Source organism: Eptatretus burgeri, chromosome 8 (assembly GCF_056783735.1).
Source record: "Eptatretus burgeri isolate ZD-2024b chromosome 8, Ebu_testis_v1, whole genome shotgun sequence".
NCBI lineage: Eukaryota > Metazoa > Chordata > Myxini > Myxiniformes > Myxinidae > Eptatretus > Eptatretus burgeri.
The window spans coordinates 22,710,833-22,735,718 of NC_140968.1; the positions used below are offsets into that span (position 1 = coordinate 22,710,833).

The window sequence follows — 24,886 nt, forward strand, 5'->3', positions numbered from 1 at the left end:
TGTTGTTATTATTATTATCTACTTTTGTTGCTCACTCGTGCTTTAATACCTGTTCCTGGTCGCTGTGTATGGGAAGTTCGCAAATAGAAGATGGAATGTGTATTGTATGACACTTGAAATAATTTCTCTCCTGAAATGCCTCTCAATTCTTTGACAAATTAGCGTACATGTTTTAGAGATGATGTTCATATCCTTGCTGAGGGGTTAGCATCTCTGTAATGGTCAACTTTGATGTTTTTCAGGGACTTGTACCAAAGTGAAGATATCATAGGTGATTCCTCTTATTCCTTTCACCTCTCCATCACAAGTATCATGTTGTCGGTGATAATTATGCTCTTTGAAAATGAAGTGTTGACGTTTTGTTATTATTTTGAAAGCTTCTAATGATTCTGCAGTTCGTTGACAATAAAGGTTTATGGCAGTAATACTTGTGATGTATCCATTTTACGCTTTTTAGCATCGTTTATCGTCTTGATAAGCTGTCAATAACTGTTTGACATTTTTCTCATTTCTATAAAATGCTTTTAATTATTATATCCATTGGTGGTGCTGAGAGACCATTGACAATATGCTGTACTTTGTTTGTACACAGCCAGGGAAAGCATTGGAGGTGAAATAGATTTGAGGGTATATGCTGAAAAAGAATGGAGGGGTTGCACAGAGAAGACTCTTCAAATGAGACAGGTACTGTTTTATTGCCTTGGTGTTGTGATGACCTCTTTGGAAATTTTGGCTTTAAAAATTCCTTATTTCATATAGTTCAAGTTTTTCTTGATCAGGTTATAGGTTGACGTGTCGAGTACATCATGCTTGCCAGTTTTCATGATAGTTAAACTGTAAATTTAGTGTATGCTACAAGAAATGCATTCTTCAAAACATTTTTTATCATCATATTTAAGACCAGCAGATAACCTGGTTTCACCGGGTTATTGTAAGAGAATTTGTTTCCAATAGAGTGTGGAATCTTTCGGGAGTTTGCAAGGAATGCCCTTTGACAGCATAACAGCAAGGACCCATGGAAATGCCGTGTAAAGTAAAATGTGTTTTCAAACCCCAACCTCACCCCAAATCCTCAAACCCTCTCTCCCAGCTCTGTCCCCTATTTGCCCCATCCCACCCCAACTCTATGTCCTGTCCTCCCCTTTTCTTCTCCAAGACCTCAACTTCCTCCCTTCCCAAACCCCAATTCCACATGTCCCCTTCTGAAGTCCTCAACCACTGACCCCCCCCCCCCAAGCTGCAACTTTCAACCCTCCTTTACGAACTCTGACCTTTCTCTGCCCCTCCCCTCTCCACTCCAACTCTGTCCTCCACTCCCTATTTATGCTTTAAGTCTGCATAATAGTCACGAACTGTTGAGACGACTGAGGTTTCTCTGTGAAGTAAATTGACTGAAAGGTAATTATATTGTTGTGAGGCCGGGTGTTGGCCGCGAGCACGACCGCTGGATGGAGCCGAAGAGTCGACTCCGCCGATCACCCGGAATTTACATCTTGCTTCTTCGGAAAGCTCCGAGAAGTACGGGTCCCTTATCGGACCGTGAAGCGTCAATATTTCTACCACGTGGTAGAGAGTTATTTGCCAATTTTCAAAATAGCTAGATATCCACGTGGCGATTTACCAAGTCTCCACACCCTCGACAGCACCCGTACGGAACGAGCTGCTAGCGTACTCGAACCGCGTGTGACCCGAGCGGACGATCACCAAAGTCCCGTCGGTCCAAATATCCCCTTACGGAGGCACAACGGCCTTGTTAATTTTCCAACACGCAGCACGCTAAGCCAATGGAGGAAGGGACACGAACGAGCTGATACATTCCACAAAGGGGGATGTTTATTTAACAATAAGCAGGGAGGGAACACAAAAGAGCAGAGTTATCCGAATATTAATAAGCACATATTTACAGCAAGGCAATTAACAATTCATTACTTAGCAGACTGGCGCCACAAACACACATACGCACACACCCATAAGAATCGGACCAAAAGCGGTCTTTATTGAGGCCTGTCTCGGACCTGTCCACCTCGTGTGGTCTTCGCGATCTTAGGGGGGACGGGACTCGAACCCGCAACCACGACCGTCTGCAGGGCCCTCATCAATGACCACTCACTGGCCCTGGATGCCAGGTTCGAAACTGCCTGGACTGAAACGCCCTCTCCCACCAGGGATGTCTCACACATGATCCTCCAAACTCACCAAAGCTGCTGCCACGAGCACACTGTCTCTCCTCCTCTCTCTCTCTCTCATCCAGACCACCCCTCCTTTTTGTGCTCAGGCGTGAGAGACCTCCTTTTTTCGCCACTCGCCTCATTGGACGGTCCGTTCTCAGAAGACTTGTCGTGGCCTCCCGATTGGCCAGGGCCGAACACTCTTTCTGGCTAAGGCGGAGCCAGCCTGAGGTGCTGAGCTTCCTGGTTGGACAAGGGGCACGCCCCGGCCCTTCTGGGCGGAGTCTCGATCTGAGGTGATGAGATTCCTGGTTGGACAAGGGGCATGCCCCGGCCCTTCTGGGCGGCGTCTCGATCTGAGGTGATGAGGTTCCTGGTTGGACAAGGGGCACCCCCCTGCCCTTCTGGGCGGAGTGTCGATCTGAGGTGAAGGAAATCTCCGCCCCCGTACGTGATTGAACACACGTAGACAATGGCGTCGAGCAGAGCGAGGGGAAGATGACGCTGGCGTTGATGGTGGTGTAAAAATAAAAGAAAAGAAAACGTGACTATTAAAATAACTCCACAGTGCAGGAACATTTAATTACCCATTAGACAAGGGAAAAGGGAGCTATCTATCCACATTTACTTATCGATATAACTGAGCTATCGGACCTGTATGTGGAGTGCAGTAAACTTACAAATCCGTAACAATATGTCTGCCGGAATTGACTGATTTGGTGTTTTTTTTATATATATATATATATGTATATACACAAGCCGGAAGGTGGCGATGGGTCGCCGAGAATGGAAACTATAAGATATAGAGCAAAATGGATGTTATATAGCAGATCGGGAATCACCTTAAGATTATGCATATCAAATCCCATCCAGTTCTATCTACTGATAACTACTCGGTATCCATTTGAATGAAAAGTACCGAAAATGTGGTTTGAAATCGAAAATCCCCAAAGTTCGAGGGGGTGCTGTGGGTGAACAAAGATCCAAATCAAAAATCCAGCTCGATCGTTTGTGCACAATGTATTCCAGACGATTAGTGTGAATTTTCATGACCATCTGACCATAACCCTAGGAGGAGTAGCATTCGGCACGAAGGCACCTCCAGCTCTCGCATATTATCGATTTTTGCACTAATTGACCTTTGACCCCTGACCTAAGCGAAATTGGTCAATATGTCCTGAGGCAAAGTTGTAGTACTCATTGAGTACCATGAACCTGCAAAGTTTCATTCGTTTCGATGCACTCACCTGGTCGCTAGGGGGCCTTCATTTTTCGTGCATACCCTAATTGTAGGGGGTGCTGCGGGTAAGTAAAGTATTCCATATATCACAAAAACCGGAACATATATTTGATAGAGCATCACCTGTAGATCATTCCTGCCAAATTTCATAACCCTACGTGGGATAATGGCTTTCGGAATTGATTTCGCGTGAACGGTACCGATTTTGAAGGTTTTTCGGTTGTTGCTAGGGAACCAAAGCGTCCCTAGCAACCATCAATTTCCAAAGCACTCGGTCATAAGATGTACCTACCACCCGAGTTTGGTCAAAATCTGCCCACGTTTACTACCAATTATGCTGATGACACAAACAAACATACAAACAGACAGAATTACTGACAATAAGGGTCACCTATTTCAGCGACCCAATATATAAACACACACACACACACACGCTTGTAAACAAACCTGAAGAAGTATGCCTAATTCACCTTGCAAGGAATTTTCAAAAATAGGTGTGAATAGAAGATACTGCACAGGAAAATGAAACTGCAGCAAATGCAGCCCCAACAATTTCAAAAAAGGCCAAATAAATACATAAAAATAAATGTCAACAAATATACATCAACAACTGGGGGAATGATAAAAGAGCAGGAAAATACAGAAAATAATTGGACCGAATTGAGATTGACAAAGAAGGCTAATTGGAATGGCGAAGAGGAGGTAAGCTCAACTAGGACAGACAGCGAATGATCATAAATGCCCAAGATCAAGGACACTACACCAATGGATTTAAAAAGATGGTCAGACTGAGCCAGACAGACAAGTTGAGGTTCTGCAAGACAGAAACGGAAAGTATGAGTTGCCTGCTTTTGGGATGACAAATAACTATTATCATAACAACTTTACACACAACGGCACAACAAAGTATGCAAAAGTGATTCATTGGCATATCTGCAAAAATTTCAACATCCCAGTTCCAGAACACTCATGGAAACACAAACTAAGGGCAATCATTGAAAATAAGGACATCATGCTCACGTATGACCTGATGATCCCATCGTGCATAAACATGGATAACAGAACCTTGCCACCGGACATCGTTCTCAGAAACAAAACTGAAAAGACAGCATTGCTGATTGAGATATTGTTGCAGGGCCAGTTATCGGCCGCGAGCACGACCGCTCGATGGAGCAGTAGAGTCGGCTCGACCGATCGCCCGGAATTTAGATCGTACTTCTTCGGAAAAGTCCGAAGAGTACGGGTCCCTTATTGGACCGAAGTTCGCCGATAGACAGATCACGTGGGGTAGGGTCGATTGCCAATTTAAATTTACCTAAATACCCATGTGATCCAAACTGCCGGGGAAATTCACCCTCGACGATGCTCGTACGGAGCGAGTCGCTTAGCATACTCTAACCGCGTGCGACCCGAGCGGTTTGATCGCAGAGATTCGTCGGTCCCAAATATCCCGTTAAAACGGCAACAGCCTGGCTAATTTCCCAGCATGCAGCATGCTAAGCCAATGGAGGAAAGGGCACGAACGAGCTGAAACATTTAACAATCGGGGTATTTATTCACAATGGGGGAATGAGGGGAGCACATCAGGGCAGAGTTAAACCGATTAGAAGAAATGCACGTATGTACAGCACGACACTTATACAATTTCCTACTTAACTGACGGGCGCCACAAGCACACATACGCACACACCCAAAATAATTGGACCAAAATGGTCTTTATTGAGGCCTATCTCGGACCAGTCTGCCTCATGCGGTCTTCAAGGACCAGGTCCTCGGGGCAGAACTGGACCCCCAGCACAATCCAGACGCCCTCACGACTGGGCTCCAGGTGAACGAAATTGGCAGGGCGAAAGCAGGCAGGAGAAGATCCTCCGTTGCCCCGACCACTCTGTGCGCAGACGCTTTTTCACTCCACCCCTTGCACGCAGATGTTCACTTCCTCGCCACAACTCTCAGAACCCTCGAACATGCAGACCGCGCCTATAATTATACCCCCCTCTGAAGAGGGGGGGTGCCTCTTCGCGATCCTCCCTCTCTCACTGGCTGGTTTTGGCATACAAATCGCTCTTCGTCTCTCCCACTGGCCAAAACGGGCGTCAAGCTCGATTGGCCCGGGGTCGTGGTGACATCACGCGGAGCCCTTTCCTCCTGTTGCGGGATCTGATTGGCCGGGCGATGGTCACCTCACTCGTTGCACGCTGATTGGTCGAGGGCCGCTGTGCGGCTCCTCCTTGAACTCCGCCCACCATGACGTCGGCCAGAGCGAGGTGAAGGTGAGGGTGAGGGTGAGGGTGATGCGGTGTCGTCGGCGTTGATGTTGGTGGTGTAAAAATAAACGAAAAGAAAACCTGACTATTAAAATAACTCCACAGCGCAGGAACATTTAATTACCCATTAGACTGGGGTCGGAACCCTAACTGGCAACGTACTTACCGATATAACTGATCTATAGGACCTGTATGTTGTGTGCTCATGGCTTCTAGATTCGCAACAATATCAGTACCCAGCGATTTTGGCTTTAATGCAGAAATAAAGACAATGACCAAGTACCAGGACCTCAAAAATGAGATCAAGAGCATCAAAATAATTGTACCAGTGATAATTGGAGCAACAGGAATAATAAAGAAGAACCTGACGAAGATTTAAAAACCATCCCCAGGAATATTACCACAAACAAACTACAATTGGAGGCAGTCCAGGGTTTTTTTTTGACGATCCTGAAAAGAGCCCTCAGAACAAAACTCTGAGAACAACAAAGTTGAACAGCTTGGTCCATGAACTGTGAAACACCCCTGGGTCTTTCCAAAACTGTGGCAATATATATATATATATATATATATATATATATATATATATATATATATATATATATATATATATATATATATATATATATATATATATATATATATACAATAGGTCGAAAGAAAGATGGATAGATGTGTTTCAAGTTCCAACTTGATTTTGGTAAGCTTATGGTTTAATAGATACTGCTGAGATTCAATTCAAGTGTTTGCTTCAAATATCTGCAGGTTGTTTGTGTTTTGCATGCCTCTTAGCATTGCATCCAATCGTTTTTGTTCCATCACATTGCAGCAATAACCCCCCCCCCCCCAAAAAAAAAAAACTTCACAAGTTGTATATCAGCTGTGCACAACCTCTATTTTGCAGGCTTATAGGAAGCTTGTAGATCTTGGCTACCAAGGTATGCAGAGTGTACGTGGGGACAATTACTGTGCCTTGCGTGCCACCCTTTACCAGGCACTACAGTGCAAAATTCCTCTTCTGAATTCCTTGGATGCCAGCATCACAAAGGTGAGAGTCAGCTTGTGATTTTTCACAAGGTTTTATTCCTTAGTATTTTCTATATTTAGCACACATTAAGCCTTGTTTTTCATTGTCACTTGGTTGTCCTCAAAGTTCTGACATTGTCATAATGAAGTAGTTGTTCAATTGCTGCAGAATTTTTATTTAACGGTGTTAATGCTATCATTCCCACCCACTGCCCATGTCACCAAATACTGGAATCCACCCCGAAGTTAAAAATAATCGCCATTTAGTAGTGATCTTGCAAAAACTTGATCACATTCTCCTCAAACGCCTTTTACTAACACTCAGCAGCTCCATGTTCTTCGTGTCTTTTTAACAAGGAAGGCAAAAAACAAAACATGTAGTATTCTTGGTCTTCTTCTTTCCAGGCCACCACAACCTTCTCATTCCTATTATCAATGAGTTTGTAACACCTCTCCTCCTCTCCTACCTCTTCCCCATCTTGTATTGCACAATTATTTGTTGCATCCTTTTTTTTTAAAGCTTTTCACCTCCTTAAAGATCTGTCTCTGTCTCTCCCTGGCTCAATGGCAGAGCCATGTCACGCCTGACTCGCACATACCGTCCTCACAAACTCCACACTCAACAAACCCTCACTCACATTCGAACATGATACTTCACTCCATATTGCTGAACTGGGTTTACAGAAATATGATCAAACCAGCAGTGAAGATTAGCTTGCATCCAAAATGGTCCCTGCTTCTCTCGTGTTCTGTGTTTATGTGAGTGTGAAATTTGTCAGGATTTAAAGACATTTCAAGTGTTTGACCAGCTTATGATTTTTGTCAAGGTCTGCAGGGAGGGAAAAGGAAAGAGGCTGCTGCCTGCCTCTCTGAAGGATGGGGGATGTGACGGCAGAGGGTGGAATTGCCAGAAAAGAGATAGAGGATTTTAGTCAGACAGACAGATCATTGATCTTGATCAAGATTAGCGCAAGGACTGGGCCCACAACACTGCCTTGGGGCACTCCAGCCTTGATAGGGAGAGGAGATTGGAGAATCCTGTTGAGACCCACACATTGGCTTAGAGTGCAAATTAAGTCAGTTAGCCACGTGTGGAGGTGATCTTGGATGCCATAGGGGAGAGAGTTTGGAGAGCAAGGTGGGATGCCGTACTGTATGGAATGGTCGAGATATGTCTGGAGAGATTGCCCTGATCTCATTTCTGAGATTGAGGGCCTCTATCCATTGTTGGGAGAGCAGAATCAGCATGTACAAGGAAGAGTGAAGGTTTCTGTGGAAGAATCTCCAAGCTGAGTTAATATCAACCCTGGCATACATAGGAGACCAGTCCTGAAGTGAGATCGTGGCTTGCTGTCCCTGCCATTCAGTCTGAGTGAACTACCATACCCGCTGGCACTGAGGCTGCTCTTTTAAAATGGTCAGGGGGATGTTTACTTTCGCTAGCACATTATCAGATGAGCCAGTTGGAGGAGAGGAAGAACAAGGGACATTAGTTGGAAATTTGGTCATTTCTATGTCCAGAATGGAGGATTTGCCTTTGCCAGAAATCAGTGTTGGAAAGTTCACAGATGGAGTCACAGAAGTCCTTTGCTGTGGTGCTGTGGTTGGTGAGAAAGGCACCAACACCCAGCCAGTTGGTATGATGACAGTTTAAATCTCCACATATGAGGAAGAGAAAGTTTGGCTGAGTGGTTAAAAGTTGGTCCATGTTGACTGAGATATAAAAGGAGTCGTCACTGATTAGGATGGTACAAAACAGACAAGAGGTGGAAGCAGGCGGGAAGCTGCAGTCAAAGGTACTGCTGTGGGTTGGTGGTGTAAGAGGAGTACACAGACAGTGAGAAATGGAGTTCTTAATGTAATGTGCAACTCCGCTGCCAGGTTGGGGTTTAGGCCTGTCAAATCAGAGCAGACGATAGCCAGGAAGAGAGACTGAGGAGTGAGTCAGGGACATCCTGTGGGAGGAAAGATTATGTTCAGCAAATGTCTGGTTTATCAGAAGCGGCCTAGATCGAAAGATTTGTCGGGTTGGAGCACAGGCATTGCATGTTTAAGGTCCCCACAGTTTGGGACGGGAGGAGGCTCTCTTGGCAGGGTGCAGGAATGTGGAGAGAGGCTAGGGGAACCTGGATAGGGGCTTTGGCAAGGGGGAAGCCGAGAGAGGATGAGGTTGGAGAAAACTGAAAGTTGGCCAGAGGAGGAAGTGTGATGAGAGTGAAGATTGAAATGAGTGGGATGAGGGGGAAGCAGAAAGGGGAACACAGCTAATGGGGTCGGGTTGGAAGGACATGGCCATGTAGGAGAAGAGGAGGGGGAGGGTTCTGATATGAAGGGGTTTGACACCGTAATGGATGTGAAAGTTGTCATGTACAGGCAACCTCTGCAAACTGGACTTCTCATGGTTCCAAATTTAGATATGTGGAGACGTATCTAAAAATGTCCCTGATCTCATTTCTGAGATTGAGGGCCTCCCTCCATTGTTGGGAGAGCAGAAGCAGCATTCACCCCACAAGAAGGGTGAAATAAATGGTTGTTTAAGGCACAAAGGAAAGCAGTGCTGTTGGTATGAATGGATGGAGCGTTTGTGAGTTAAATGGGTTTGGGAAGGAAATCTTTTGAAGAAGAAGAATATTAGAAGAAGGATTAGACCAAGATGAACATGAGGGTTGTTCCTGATGGAGAAATTGGGCAAGTAAGTGAAGCATTTTAAAATGTTGTTTAAAGTTTTTTAAAAGTAAAAAACAAATTAATTAAATTGAGAAGAATGTTAGTTCAATCTGGTGGTCTTGAGAAAGAAAGACAAAGAATGAAGGAAGGAAGAAAATACAAGCAAAAGTACTTTGTGATTTTTCTTTTATAATTAAAATTTTCTCCTTCCATACAAGTACTGCTTCATCAGGAAGAAGATTACCGCACTACGGTTGTGCGCAGGCATAGAACAGTTCCGATATAACCAAATTGTGTAAATACCGTACATACATGTGCTAGTAAAAATAAAGGCCGGATATAATCTTATCTTGTGAGTCCCACAATGTGGTTTTGAAGGCATTGAGGGAGGAAGAAGTGGCAGAATCCTTCTCCAGGTGGTTCCAATCCCTGCAGGTGCAGGGGAAGAAGGATGAAGCATATACCTGAGTACTGCAGCTCGGTATCATGAAGCGGAATCCATGTCCTCTGGTATGTGAGGATGCTTCAGTGAGGTATGCACTCCCCCTGATGTCCACCAGGTCATAGTGAATGCGGTACATCAAGGCAAGACAGCTTTGGAGGAGTCTACCTTCCAAGGTGAGCTATTGTAGTTCTTCAAGCATGGCCGTGACTGCTGGTACGACCGTAGTTACCAGTGGCATACCGAGCACCTCTACGCTGGACCATCTCAAGCTTGTTGATGTTACACCGGACGCAATCATCTGCGAAGAGATGTGGTATGGAGCTTGATATGCTGTCTGGTAGATCATTAATAAAGATTGACTTGCGGTTCCGGGTTTTGAGGCAACGAATGCTTCTCTCAGGGGTCTCTGCCGACTTTCTCAAAGTTGAGTTTCCTGTCGTTACATGTCATGTTTTCACTGTTTATTTTCTGACCTACATGTTTACTGTGTGTTCCTAGTTTGGTTTCGTTTCAAAAAATCTTGCTATTTTGTGAGTTTTCATCGACCTTTTCTTATCGGATTTCCTTGAGGCAAGCTTGAGGTTTCCTTTCCGTCCTTCCCGTCCAGGTGTATGATCGTTTTTAGCTCGCCTGTTCGAAGAACAGATAGCTATAGCGATACCCCCAGCGTGAGCGTGAAAATGTTAAATTTTTTGTATTACGGAAAAACTCCTTGACGGATTTCGACGAAACTTGGCGGGGGGGTTAGGTATGGTCCAAGGATCATGCCATTAGATTTTCGACTTGGTCCCCCCCCCCCAAAAAAATTGTTCGATAATTTTTTTTTGCATTTCTACATGTTTTAAGTGATTTCCAACCACCCCCCCCCCCAAAAAAAAAAAATTGAGAGAAAAAAAAAATTTGCAACTTTTTTTTCAACAAAATTTCGATTTCTTTTTTTTGCATTTCTACATGTTTTAAGTGATTTCCAACCCCCCCCCCCCCAAAAAAAAATGTTGGAGAAAAGAACTATAACTGTCAGCACTGTTGACATCATATTTAATGAATAAGATATAAGGTTCACTTGACTGACCCAGCAGTATTGGCGGCGGAGGTTTTGCACTCTCCCGAGTGCTCCCCCTCTAGTTCCCTTTCTAATGTTTTTATCTCCCACACTTTTTTTTTATACGCCCGATATATATATATATATATATATATATATATATATATATATATATATATATATATATATATATATATACATATATATACATATACATATATATACATATACATATATATACATATATATATATATATATATATATATATATATATATATATATATATATATTTTTGTATATTTATATATATCTATATATATATATATATACATATACTTATACATATACATATATATACATATATATATATACATATATATATACATATATATATATATACATATATATATATACATATATATATATATATATATATATATATATATATATATATATATATATATATATATATATATATATATATATATATATATATATTAAGCTCGTTACTATGCCACCCGTCGGGACCGAGCAAAAGTGGCATAGTAGCGAGAGTGGCATAGTAACGAGATTTTGTAAAAACGGCCTTATTTTCTCAAGTTACCCATCTGTAGTTAATCTTTAGACAAAATTTATTCCAGCAAGTAAAAGGCACGATTGTTGTATAAGCTAAGCGAACGGAGAACATACACACACTAACAGAGTTCACACACTAACATATGGCATGGTGAGAAATTCACGACACACAAAGCTTTCAAGAATCGTCGGCTGGCGCATCTTCTTTCGGCGGATCTCGTGCATCTCGTTGTCTAGCCGATCGCACGCTTGCATCACACCGGGCTTCCCGCTTCTCTGCTGCATGAACTTCCGGACGGTGCTACAAGTGCGCTGGGCTTCCTCGAACGGAACGATTTCCTCCTCGACAGTTACCTCGTCATCTTCGCTTTCCACCAGCTCCTCACTGCGCAGAATCTCCTCCTCAATCTCCTCCAGCGTGAAATACCCGCCAGTCGCGAGGCGCTCGTCGGCTTCGAGAAAGTCAGACAGCTCGATCTCCTCGTTCTCGTGCATCTTTTCCTCGGCAGGCAGAGCTTCCCAGATGTCGGGCAGCTCCGCATCCTGTGGCTCAGTTTGGATCTCCTCTTCGATGAACTTGGCCTTCGCGAAACAGTTCCTGATCGTCAACTTGCCGACCTGCTCCCAAGCACGCCGGGCGACGTGTAGAGCATCGAGCAACGTGAACTTGAACTCCTTTCCCTCGTCTATGGCCTCAAGCCGGCGGCATAGCAGGAGCTTCCTGTAGTGGCGCTTGAGGTTCTCTATGATTCCCTGATCCATTGGTTGCGAATTGGCTGTCGTGTTGGGTGGGAAGAAGACCAGTTGGATGTTGTTCAGCTCGAGCTCGGGAGGGTGGCCAGAGAAGTTATCGAGACAGACCAGCACTCTGCGTCCCTGCTGGCCGAGTCGTCCGTCCCACGCACGCAACATCTCCTCGAAAAGCTCCGCCATCATCCACGCCTTCGAGTTCGCCTTGTACTTGACCGGGATCTCTTTGTTCTTGAAGGCACGGGGTTTCTTGGAATTGCCAATCACCAGAAGAGGGAACTTCTCGCTGCCGCTCATGTTTGCCCCAACCAGAAGAGTGATCCTTTGCTTGCTTTTCTTTCCTCCAGTACACCGCTCTCCCCTGAAAGCCATGGTCTTGTTCGGAAGCAGCTGCCAGAAGAGTCCAGTCTCGTCTAGGTTGAAGACATCGTCTGCAGAGAACTGCCCGAGTAAGGGCCGGAGAACCTGTTGTTGCCACTCAAGAAGGGATTGCGAATCCACCGATCTAGCTTCGCCCTGCACTGTCTTGAACGTGATGCCGTGGCGCTTCTTGAAATTGCCCAACCAACCGTCGCTCGCCATGAAGTCTGGGATGTGCATCAGCTCGGCCAGTTTCATCGCCTTCTCCTTGATCAGATCGCCGCTGACAGGCACATTCTGTCCTCTTGATTGCTTCAGCCACATGAGCACTCCCTCATCAAGCTTCGGGTCGTGAGCCTGCGTCAACTTCATGCGCTTCGATGAAAATCCAGCTTTGATTGCAGCCTCGATTGCATCCTTCTTGCTGAGAATGCCCTTCACGGTGGTTCTCTTAACTTCGACGCCCCATTTCTTGCTAATCTCCCTGGCCAACTTGGACTGATTCGGCTCCTTCTTCGCGGCATCGATGATCTCCTTCTTCTCCTTCAGCGTAAAGTCAGTTCGCTTGCGTTTCTGAGCTGACATTATGGGCTGAATTTGAAAAAAAATGATGTCACTGTTGTACGTGTGCCTGCGTGTCTGTGTGTGTGCTCGCGCTTTTTTGTGTCTCGTTGTGCGTGTTGTGATTGCCTTGTTGTGGCTGGCATCGGAGAGAAGAATCGCGTGTTTTGACAGTCTGACTATGCGCGTACGTATTGAGTTATGTTGTGCGCAGCTGGACTGTAGTTCGTCACTTCACCTTTGGACGTGAGTGTGATAATCGAGCACTGCGCAATACAGATTTTTTCATGACTCGTGCCTTTTAAGAGTTGCACAGTAGTGGCATGGTAGCGAGAGTAGGGGGTGGCATAGTAAATTTATTTTGTATTGAATTTTATCGGGACCGAGCAAAAGTGGTATAATAGCGAGAGTGGCATAGAAGCGAGGTGGCATAGTAACGAGCTTTGACTGTATATATATATACATATATATATATATATATACATATATATATATATATACATATATATATATATATATATATATATATATATATATATATATATATATATATCAGGGCGTATTATGTGATTCCGTCCGTGTCTGTCTGTCTGTCTGTTTGTCCGTCCGTTCCTGTCCGCACTCTAACTCCCAAAGTTTTCAACTTTCACGTTTCATATTTGGTACATTGGTACAGACTGTGGAGACGGTGTGTAGCGACGTACGTTCGTCATCTAAAGTGGTTGCCATGGCAACCAGGATGCTATTTTCCATGTAGTAGCACAATTCTGTATATACCTTCTTGTTAGGGTGTATATTGTGCTCACTTGCGCTCTTGTTACCGATTACAATATACAAATACATATATTGCTTTATAATTATACTTCACTGCAATGCTTTATAAAAAATATTAATTATTAGACTCGTCTTTTAAAAATGATAAATGTATGAACAGGCGAGCATTGGGTGGCTTTGACACCAACTCTGGTTATTTGTATTCTCTCCCTATGACCATCAATTCCTGTTTTCCCCACTTTTTCCACCACCCCCTTCTATTCTTCCCAAATACATCCTCTGTTTCTTGTCTTGAATTAAAAAAAAAATTACAAAAAAAAACAACAACCCTTTCTCCCTCCATACCCACAAGTACCGATTCTTTTCCTTCTCCTTCTTCTCCTCCTGCCGGCACACCATCTTCCTTCTATTTGAGCTTACCCATTCTCACCATTACATTCACGATTTCTTCCTGCAACCCTCCATTCCCTAATCTTACATAATCTTCAAAAATCCATCAAAAAATAATAATTTTCCTTGTATCCTTTCTAACTGCGCACCTCCCGAAACCACGTCTCTCTCCCCTTTTCCTGATACTTTTCATCGATCCATCAGCTTCACTCTGCTTTTACCAATCCAAATTCACCATACACCTCCACGATTTTACTTCAATCTTTCCTTTTCCAAATCTTGCGCATTTGTTATCAAAAATAAAAATCTCTTCTTCCTCTTTCGGCTTGCTCCCGTTAGGGGTCGCCACAGCGGATCAACCGTCTCCATTTCGCTCTATCCTCCACATCTTCCATTGACACTTCAACCACCCGCATGTTCGCCCTCACCGCATCCATGAACCTGTTCTTTGGCATTCCTCTTCTCCTCCTGCCTGGTGGCTCCATCTTCAACATCCTTCTCCCGATATACTCCGTTTCCCTCCTGTGCACATGTCCAAACCATCTCAATCTCGCCTCTCTCACTTTGTCTCCAAACCGTCCTACCTGCGCTGTCCCTCTAATATACTCATTTCTTATCCTATCCATCCTCGTCACTCCCAACGAGAATCGCAGCATCTTTAACTCTGCCACCTCCAGCTCCGCTTCCTGTCTTATTGTTAGTGCCACCGCCTCCAAACCATACAACATAGCTGGTCTCACTACCGTCTTATATGCTTTCCCCTTCACTCTTGCAGCTACCCTTCTGTCACAAATCACTCCTGCAACTCTTCTCCACCCACTCCATCCTGCCTGCACTCTCTTTTTCACTTCTCTTCCACAATCTCCGTTACTTTGGACAGTTGATCCCAAGTATTTAAACCAATCCACCTTCCCCACCTCAACTCCTTGCAACCGCACCATACCACCACCCTCCCTCTCATTTACGCACATGTACTCCGTCTTACTCCTACTGACTAACATTCCCCTTCTCTCCAGTGCGTACCTCCACCTCTCAAGGCTCGATTCAGCCTGCTCCCTAATCTCCCTGCAGATCATTATGTCATCTGCGAACATCATAGTCCATGGAGACTCCTGTCTGATCTCGTCCGTCAACCTGTCCATCACCATTGCAAACAGGAAAGGGCTCAGAGTCGATCCTTGGTGCAATCCCACTTTAACCTTAAACCGGTCCGTCATTCCTACCGCACACCTCACCGCTGTCACACTGTCCTCATACATATCCTGCACGATCCTCACATACTTCTCCACCACTCCCGACTTCCTCATACAATACCACAACTCCTCTCTTGGTACCCTATCATAAGCTTTCTCTAAATCCACAAACACACAATGTAACTCCTTCTGGCCTTCCCTATACTTCTCCATCAACATTCTCAAAGCAAACATCGCATCAGTGGTGCTCTTTCCTGGCATAAACCCATATTGCTGCTCACAAATCGTCACCTCTCCTCTCAACCGAGCTTCCACTACTCTTTCTCACAACTTCATGGTGTGGCTTAACAACTTTATCCCTCTGTAATTTCCACAGCTCTGCACATCACCCTTATTCTTGAAAATCGGAACCAGTACACTTAATCTCCACTCCTCCGGCATCCTCTCACTTTCCAAGACTTTATTAAACAATCTGGTTAACAACCCCACTGCCATCTCTCCTAAGCACTTCCATGCCTCCACTGGTATACCATCTGGGCCAACCGCCTTTCCACTTTTCATCTTCTTCATAGCAGTCCTCACTTCATCCTTACTGATCCACCCCACTTCCAGATTCACTATCTCCACCTCTTCCAACCTTCTCTCTCTCATTTTCTTCATTGATCAGCTCCTCAAAGTACTCCATCCACCTTCTCAACACACTCTCCTCGCTCGTCAGCACATTCCCATTTGCGTCCTTTATCACCCAAACCTGCAGCACTTCCTTCCCAGTTCGGTCCCTCTGTCTTGCCAATCGGTATAAATCCTTTTCCCCTTCTTTTGTATCCAACTTCTCATACAGCTCGTCATATGCCTTTTCCTTAGCCTTTGCCACCTCTCTTTTTGCCTTTCAACGCCACTCATTGTACTCCTGCCTACTTTCTTCATCTCTCTGACTATCCCACTTCTTTTTCGACAACCCCTTCTTCTTTATACTTTCCTGTACTTCCTCATTCCACCACCAAGTCTCCTTATCTTCCTTCCTCTGTCTAGATGTCACACCAAGTACCTTCCTAGCTTTCTCCCTCACAACTTCTGCTGTCGTTGCCCAATCATCCCACCCATCTTTACCACCATCCAACGCCTGTCTCACCTCCTCCCTAAATTTCACGCAACAGTCTTCCTCCTTCAGCTTCCACCATCTGGTCCTTGGTTCAGCCCTCACTCTCTTCCTCAACCTCACCTCTAAAGTCATCCTACAGACCACCAATCGATGCTGTCGAGCTACACTCTCCCCTGCCACAACCTTACAGTCACTAATCAGTTTTAAGGTTGCATCTCCTACTGAAGATGTAATCCACCTGTGTGCACTTTCCTCCACTCTTGTATGTCACCCTGTGTTCCTCCTTCTTCTTGAAATACATATTTACCACTGCCATTTCCATTCTTTTTGCAAACTCTACCACCATTTGCCCTTCCACATTTCTCTTGTTGAGACCGTACCTCCCCATCACCTCCTCATCCTCTTTATTCCCTTCCCCAACATGTCCATTGAAATCTGCTCCAATCACCACTCTTTCATCCTTGGATACACTCTCCACCACTTCATCTAACTCACTCCAGAAATCTTCTTTATACTCCATCTCACACCCCATATGTGGGGCATATGCATTGATGACATTCATCATCACCCCTTCAATTTCCAACTTCACACTCATCACTCGGTCAGACACTCTCCTCACCTCCAATACCCTCTTGACATAATCTTCCTTCAGGATTACCCCGACACCATTTCTCCTCCCATCCACACCATGGTGGAACAGTTTGAAACCACCTCCAATGCTCCTAGCCTTACTCCCCATCCACTTGGTCTCTTGTACACACAGTATGTCCACCTTTCTTCTCTCCATCATATCAGCCAACTCTCGCCCTTTGCCAGTCATCGTCCCAACATTCAGAGTTCCAACTCTCACCTCCACACTTCTACCCTTCCCCTCTCCCACTGCCTCCGGACTCGCCTTCCCCGTCTCCTTCTCCTCCTTCGCCCAGCAGTAGCACAATTTCCACTGGTACCCTGCTGACCACCGGTACCGATGGCGGTCGTTGGTAACCCGGGCCTCTACCGATCCGGTATGGAAATTCGTTTTGTTGTCCGCATAATGATTTGGCATAGGTTTTTTACGCCGGATGCCCTTCCTGACGCAACCCTGGTCGCCTCTTACGACACACAGGGATATGGTACACCTATTCTAACCGGGGCATACACCGGGCCCAGTACAACTGGTGCCCATTTCGCCGACCTCGGAAGGATGGCAGGCTGAGTCAACCCCCTGGTGTTTTCGACTTGGTTTTTATATATATATATATATATATATATATATATATATATATATATATATATATATATATATATATATATATATATATATATATATATATATACATATATTAATTCAGAGCCTGGTGTTGGCGCAGTGGTTAGGGCCCCGTCCTGAGTTCAAGCCCCGTTGGGCCACTGAATTAATACACCAGGGGGTTGACTCAGCCTGTCATCCTTCCGAGGTTGGCGAAATGAGTACCAGTATACTGGGCCGGTGTATACCCCAGTTAAAATAGGTGTACCATATCCCTGTGTCGTAAGAGGCAACCAGGGTTGCGTCAGGAAGGGCATAAAACATGTGCCAAATCACTATGCGGATCATACGGATGATCCGCTGTGGCGACCCCAAAAGGGAGCAGCCGAAAGAAGAAGAAGAAGAAGACCTACATATATTAATTCAGTGTCCCAATGGGGTTTGAACTCAGGACCTTTTGGGTCCCAAGCCACTGCCCTAACCACTGCGCCAACACCAGGCTTCCAAAAAAAAAAAAAAAAAAAAAAAAACACCAGGCTATTTATCAAAAATAAAAATATAAAATAATAATAAAAACGGTTTCATAATGCTTCATTTTCCTCTTTCACACGTGGTTCTCATTAGTGTGTCATAATTCACAACTTTTTTTCTATTTCAACACACTGCTCTCAATTTGAACTTTCCTTCATACCTTCTCTAAAAAGTCCAACGATTGCAACGTTTCTTCTCTCCATTCTCTTAATTCACCTTTATTGCATTCCTCAGGAAATGTCTTTAGTCGCATTTCTGAACTAAAAAATTTAAAAAACCCAGTTTGCAATGCATGTTCACTTTCCATCAACCATTCTTTTTTTCCAAACTTCAGTGCCAATTCACCTCTCTCACCCCTCCCTCTCAAAGCAACCATCACACTCTTCTCCCTCTAAGCTTCCCTCTCACCTTTCTCAAAAACTCCCCACTCAACCTTCTCTCTCACCCTTCTTAAAGTTGCCCCTCCTCACATCCACAAAGCTGCCTCCTCCCTCTGCCCTCTCGCCTCCATCTCCTCAAATCCTCAACTGCCTTCTGCCCCTCTTATTACTCCCCACTGTACCTCAATCCAGCACCACAGAGCTTTTTCTCCTCCTCATCCGGCACCCTCCCCTCGAACTTCTGCAATCCCCCACACTCTTTCAACAACTCTCCTTCCCTCCCCCCTCCTCCTTTGTCCTACCCTCCCCCTCCCATCCCCTGCACCCAAAGACTCCTCCCCTCCCCTCCCTCTACATCAACAGTGTGGACCTCGAATATCCAGGGCCTTCACTCAAGCCTGACAGATCTTTCCATATAGGTTGCCACTGACAAACCAGACATAATCTGCCGAACAGAAACTTTCCTCCAAGACGTCTCTGACTCCCTCCTCTGGTATGACAGACCTGAGCCTCGGCCTGGTGGAGGAGTTACTCTCTTCATCAAAGACTCTATTCCTCACTTTCCATGCACTGCCCTCACTGCCCTCACTCCCCCACACCCCGAGGAACACCTCTGGCTACGTCTTCCACTCCATTCCCACCTCACATTTTTGTGTGTGCTGTCCTGTCCACTAAATAGTGATGACTCCATTTACACCTCACTATCCAAAAACATGGACCAACTTCTATCCTCTCATCTGAACGCTCTCTTCTTCATATTTGGTGACTTCAATTGTCATCATGCCAGTTGGCTGGGTGTGGGTACCTCTCTCACCTGCCATGGCACTTCAGCAAAAGACTTCTGTGACTCATTGGGACTGACTCAATCGGCCACCGGGTTCTCGACCAACGCCACTCCATCTTTTCTAGATCTGATTTTGACAAATTTCCCTGAAAATATCTTCTATTCTTCTGACCACGAGCTTATCAAAGTGGACATCTCTCTGGCTGTTATTAGAGAACCACCTCGGCGCCGTTGAGTCTGGCATTTCACTCAGGCTGACTGGCAGGGTCTCCAAGCAGCCATCACACTTCGGGACTGGTCTCCCATCGCTACTTTCTCCAACATAAACTCCTCCAGCGAATTATTTCAAAGAAACTTGCTCTCTCTCATGCACAGATTTATCCCCTCTTATCTTCAGTTGTCCTACCCTTTCTCCCGCCCATGGTTCACTGAAGTTTGTGGCGAGGCAGTTGTCCTGAAACAACTTGCCTTTGCCTCATGGAAAGCAAACCCAACTGAGGGTAATCTCAGTTCCTTCCATAAAGCTCAGAACAAGTGTGAATCTACCCTCAGGAGAGCCAGAAAACAACATCTTTCAAAGCTCAAGTCTGAACTCAACCCTCTCTCCCTCCTCCAAATCCTGGTGGCATCTAATCAAATCTGTTTCTGGTGTATGTTCCCCTCCATCCCCTTCCTTACTTTAAATGGCTGCACAGCTGATACCGCACATGAAAAGGCTGAATGCCTAAACTCGGTGTTTGCATCAAAGTCTTGTGTCTGAAACCCATCGCTTTCTGTACCCACCTTACCCAGTCACACCCAGCTGTCCCTGGACTCTGTGTCCTTTTCTTCTGACAAAGTGGAGAGCTTTCTGTCAAACCTTGACTCAGATTCTGCAAACGGTCCAGACGGCATCAGCCCACGTGTCCTAAAAACCTGCTCCTCTGCTCTTGCTCACCCCCTTCTCTGTTCTATTCACCCTCTCATTTGTTCAAGGTTATCTGCCATCTGCTTGGAAATCAGCAAACATTACTGCCCTGCATAAAAAGGTGCAAAAACAAATCCCTGCACATACAGACCAATCAACTTTCTCCCAATCTTCAGTGAGGCTATGGAATCCATCATCACTTCAGACATTAAATCCTTCCTCTTCTCCAAGAGCTTGTTTTTCTGTACCTACTTGATACAGAGATGGCTTGAGAAAAAATTTTTGTCCCCTCTAAATCTTATCATCAATTTAGTTTCAGACCAGGTTACTCCACTCTGGATATTCTGCTTCTGCTCTCCCAACAATGGATCGAGGTATTTGATGCCCGACATGAAATCCGACATATCACGTCCTTTTGGCACGGTCTAGCACTCTTCCCTGCTCACCAAACTCTCTTCCTATGTTATCCAAGGCCATCTCCACCCGTGGCTCGTATACTTCCTCTCCTGTCGCAGCCGTGTGGCCCTAAATGGAGTTCTCTCATCCCCTCTTCCTGGCTAGGCTGGAGTTCCTCAAGGCAGCATTCTGGGCCCTGTTCTTTTTCTGGTTTTCATCAATGATCTCTCCTACTCTCTGGAAAATCTTCTTCATCTCTTTGCTGATGACTCCACCCTCTGCCGTACCATCTGTCGTCCCTCAGACCGGCAAGTAGCAGCTTCTTCGCTCTCTGCAGATCTGGATAAAATCACAAACTGGTCCAACACGTGGAATATGTCTTTCAATCCTGACAAATCTCACACTCTCAATACCTCTCCGAAAGGACCGTTTGGACCCCCTCCCCCAATCTACTTTCTCAACAATCCTCTGGAAGAAGTTCTTTCATTCAAGCTTCTGGGTCTCACTATCTGCCATGATCTTTCCTGGGGAAAGCCACGTTTCCAACCTGGCCTCCAAAGCCAGTCGCCGACTTGGAATTCTCCGTCGTGCAAAGTCCTTCCTCGGCCCACCTGAGCTCCTGACACATACAAAGCTCTCTTCCACAACCTGATGGAGTACTGCTCTCCCTTCAGGGCTGGTGCTCCTGCCTCTCACCTTTCCCAGCTTCATGCTGTGAAAACCAAGGCATTTCGGATTATTGGTATCTCCTGTGGTGGGGCTGTCTTTGGGCCCCTCACTGTCTCACCACAGGCAGGTCAGTGGTCTTTCTGTCTTCTAACTCCCACACTCTTCATTTGCATTCTTCCCACCAGGCCTTGAAAACGGCTGTTCACCCCCACCTCTTATCTTTCCCCATTGAAAATCCAGATCCAGTAAAAATGTAATTCCAGATCTGATACAATAGTCAGCCGAGACAGTGAAAAGTTGTGTATGAACCTGCTTCTAGTGAAGAAAAAGAAGCTCACAAACTTATCTCCTGCAACAATCCCAAGTAGAGAAATGCATAAGCTCCCAGGGGGACTAAGGAGACTGAGAAATGTAAGGGAGACCTCCATACAAAAGCTTGTTACTGCCTTGGAACTTTGTAAGGATGAAGTACATGAATGTATCATGCCACATCTGGATAGTTGGTATTGTATTTTGTATACCTTGTCGAGGCTCGTATGAGAGTGAACACACAACGCACAGCAAGGGGGGCATGAGACGAGAGGCGGGAGGGGGAAGGACAAAACAGTGGGGAACAGAGACATTAGTTCTGGGGAAGGGAGAGGGATGGGGTGGGGAACATGGGGACATTACAAGATGGACATTACAGGGACTTTCAGGAAGGAAAGCAAGGAATTGAAGGAGGTGGGCTTGGGTGGATTACACTGGGCTGCATTTGAAATATTTTTTTCAGAGGTCTATGTTTTCTCAACGGTTCTTATGTTTTTTGCATGCTGAATTCAGAAATGTATATAATTTTGCACAATCAGGTCAAATTCAGTTTAACTTGTTATCTCAATTTTAAGGAAAAAAATAATCAAAATTTTTGTTTTTTTAATTAGCATTTTTAGGTCATCTCTCCCGAGATGGCGTAATAAAGCTGGACCAAATGTCCATCCGTCCGTCCGTCTGTACTTCCGTCAATTTTTCTTTCCGATCTTGATGAAACTTAGTATGTGGGTAGAGGTCGATGAGTGCTGCACAACGATATAACTTTTGTCCGGGTTCAAGGTCAGGGACGAGGTCACGTAAGTTATAAAAATCGCCATTTTCAAAACCTATCAAGTCTGCCATTTTACAAGATATTCGGCAATTGTTTATTGATTATGATAGTAAAAAATATTATCTTGTATCTAACCGGACAGATTTTTGAATTTCCTTCCCGTTTGACCGTCACGTGATCTGGAAGATGGCCAAAAATGCCTGCGATTCGCAAAGAAGGAAGGAAGGAGAAATGAAATGTAAATATAAAACACATTTTTAGCCTTTTATATTTATACATTTTCCGCCGAAGGTGCAAAAGTTTCAAAACCCGAAATGTAAACGTCGGCATTTATTTTCAAAATATAATTTTGTGCGCGCGCCAAAATTCCGAGTCATCTTTAACCAAACTGCACAGTTCGAGCTGCGCAGTGGAGTTGAGCAGTAGTATTCGGTCATAACTGAACATTGAGAACTTGTGGTATTGTAGAGATGACCATCACCCCCACGTGGGGGTAATTTTTTTAATTCAAAATCAGACTTGCATTGACAGAAAATGTACAAACTATACATATAATGACACACAAGTACACTTAATGTGGAAGAAAGTGCCTTCTCGATTACTTTCATTTCAATTTCAGAAAAATATAGATAAATCGTTGTTTCTGGCAACACCCAACTTCAGTCGCTCCGGCAGTCGCTGTTTTCCTTCGTCTTTTTAATGTTGAATTTCACATTAACGGTACTTGTGCGTCATTTTATTTTATATATAGTTTGTACATTTTCTGTCAATGTAAGTCTGATTTTGATTTTAAAAAATGCTAATTAAAAAAACAAAAATTTTGATTATTTTTTTTTCCTTAAAATTGAGATCGCATAAAAACCTGACCTGATTGAGCAAAATGAGATACATTTCTAAATTCAGCATGCAAAAAAACATTTAAGGACCGTTGAGAAAACCTAGACTTCTGAAATGACGCAGACCAGTGAATTATCGGGGGTAGAAAAGATCGAGGATTTGGATGGGGAATGATAAGAGGTGGTGGTGAACAGATGTTTTGAAGGCCTGGAGGGAAGAATGGGAAAGAATAGAGTGAGGGAGTTTATTCCAAAGGTGGGGAAAAAAGAGGAATGAAAGAGTGAAGGTGAGCAGCGATTCGTGATTTTGGTAGTTTTACCAGAAGGGGGTTTTTGGCGGACCTTGAGCGCCCTGCGGAAATGTGGTGGAGACAAATTGCAGAAAAGAGCAGGGTGGGGGGGGGGGGGCGAGGCTGGAGAGGAGACTGTAGAAGACAGAAAGATTTTGAAGCACGTGTAAATGAATGCTCTATTCAGAGTTGATCTGCACTATGTCTTGGTTGATGTCTTGGTATTGATGTACATTGGCATTCCAAGTGTTACGAACATTGGTCAAGCAAATAAAACCTGCATAATGTGTACAGTCAGAAAGCAGCATCTTAACGAACACCATCAAATATTGGTAATGATGCAAATCTGACAGTGCCATCCAGGGTGCCCAGATCTCGATCAAAACCCACTGACTGGACAAAGTGTTTGTTTTGTAAGAACCAAACACACAAGGTTAATGAGATTGTGAGGACTTGTACTTTCCAGGCATGTGACACAATCAAACGAGCAGCAAAAGGTGATAAAGGCATGCTGATGATTATTGCTGCTGTCAACAATGACTTGTTGGCAGCTGAAGCCAGGTATCAGAGCCTGCTCTGCCTCATATATCAGCAAGGTCAATCTGAAGACTACTGGTGTGTTCGTAAAGGTGAAAAAGAAACCTTGTATGATACAGCCTTCAGAGAATTGGCTGAAGAGATCACAATTGACCTGGATGATGGAAAAGCTTTTGACACGTCAGTGGTACTGAGCAGATGCAAAACGTTATTGCAAGCAACAAGAGTGGCAGCAGAAGGCGACATTAACCAAAGGCTAAAACTGCAACTGAAGAAGCACTTTGGAGATGATATTGTTTTCCATCAGCTGTGTGACCGTACAAGATCGGAGCTCTTGAACTCGAGCTACGTTTCTTGTCACGATGCTATGAACTCTACCTTCCAATATAAAACTACTGCTGCTGCCAGATAAGTTCCTGGAACAAGCAAACAACTCCCAACTGCTATGAATGACTGATGGAGTAAGGTTGCTCTGCTGCACTGCCAAACTGATAAAGTTTGAGCTCACTGGTTGTCATGACCTATCAGTTCAGCAACTTCATATCAATGATCTCACTATGACAAATCAAAAGCTCTGATTCCAGTTTATCCTTATTGCTTGCTACATCGGATTATGGCCAAACCAAAGAAGGAAGGTAAAGATGAGCTGTCATCACCAGAATGTAGTGGTGACTCTTATGAA

At 44.6% G+C, this 24,886-nt stretch overlaps 1 protein-coding gene across 1 annotated transcript in view; it reads left to right on the forward strand.

Moving 5' to 3' along the window:
• Positions 1 to 24,886, forward strand: part of LOC147021300 (ubiquitin thioesterase otulin-like) — a 58,848-nt gene that overhangs the window by 24,686 nt on the left and 9,276 nt on the right. The window contains exons 4-6 of the mRNA XM_085891121.1: positions 243 to 271; positions 593 to 684; positions 6,580 to 6,723. Coding sequence (XP_085747247.1) covers positions 243 to 271; positions 593 to 684; positions 6,580 to 6,723 — 265 coding nt within the window. The remainder of the gene's footprint in view (positions 1 to 242; positions 272 to 592; positions 685 to 6,579; positions 6,724 to 24,886) is intronic.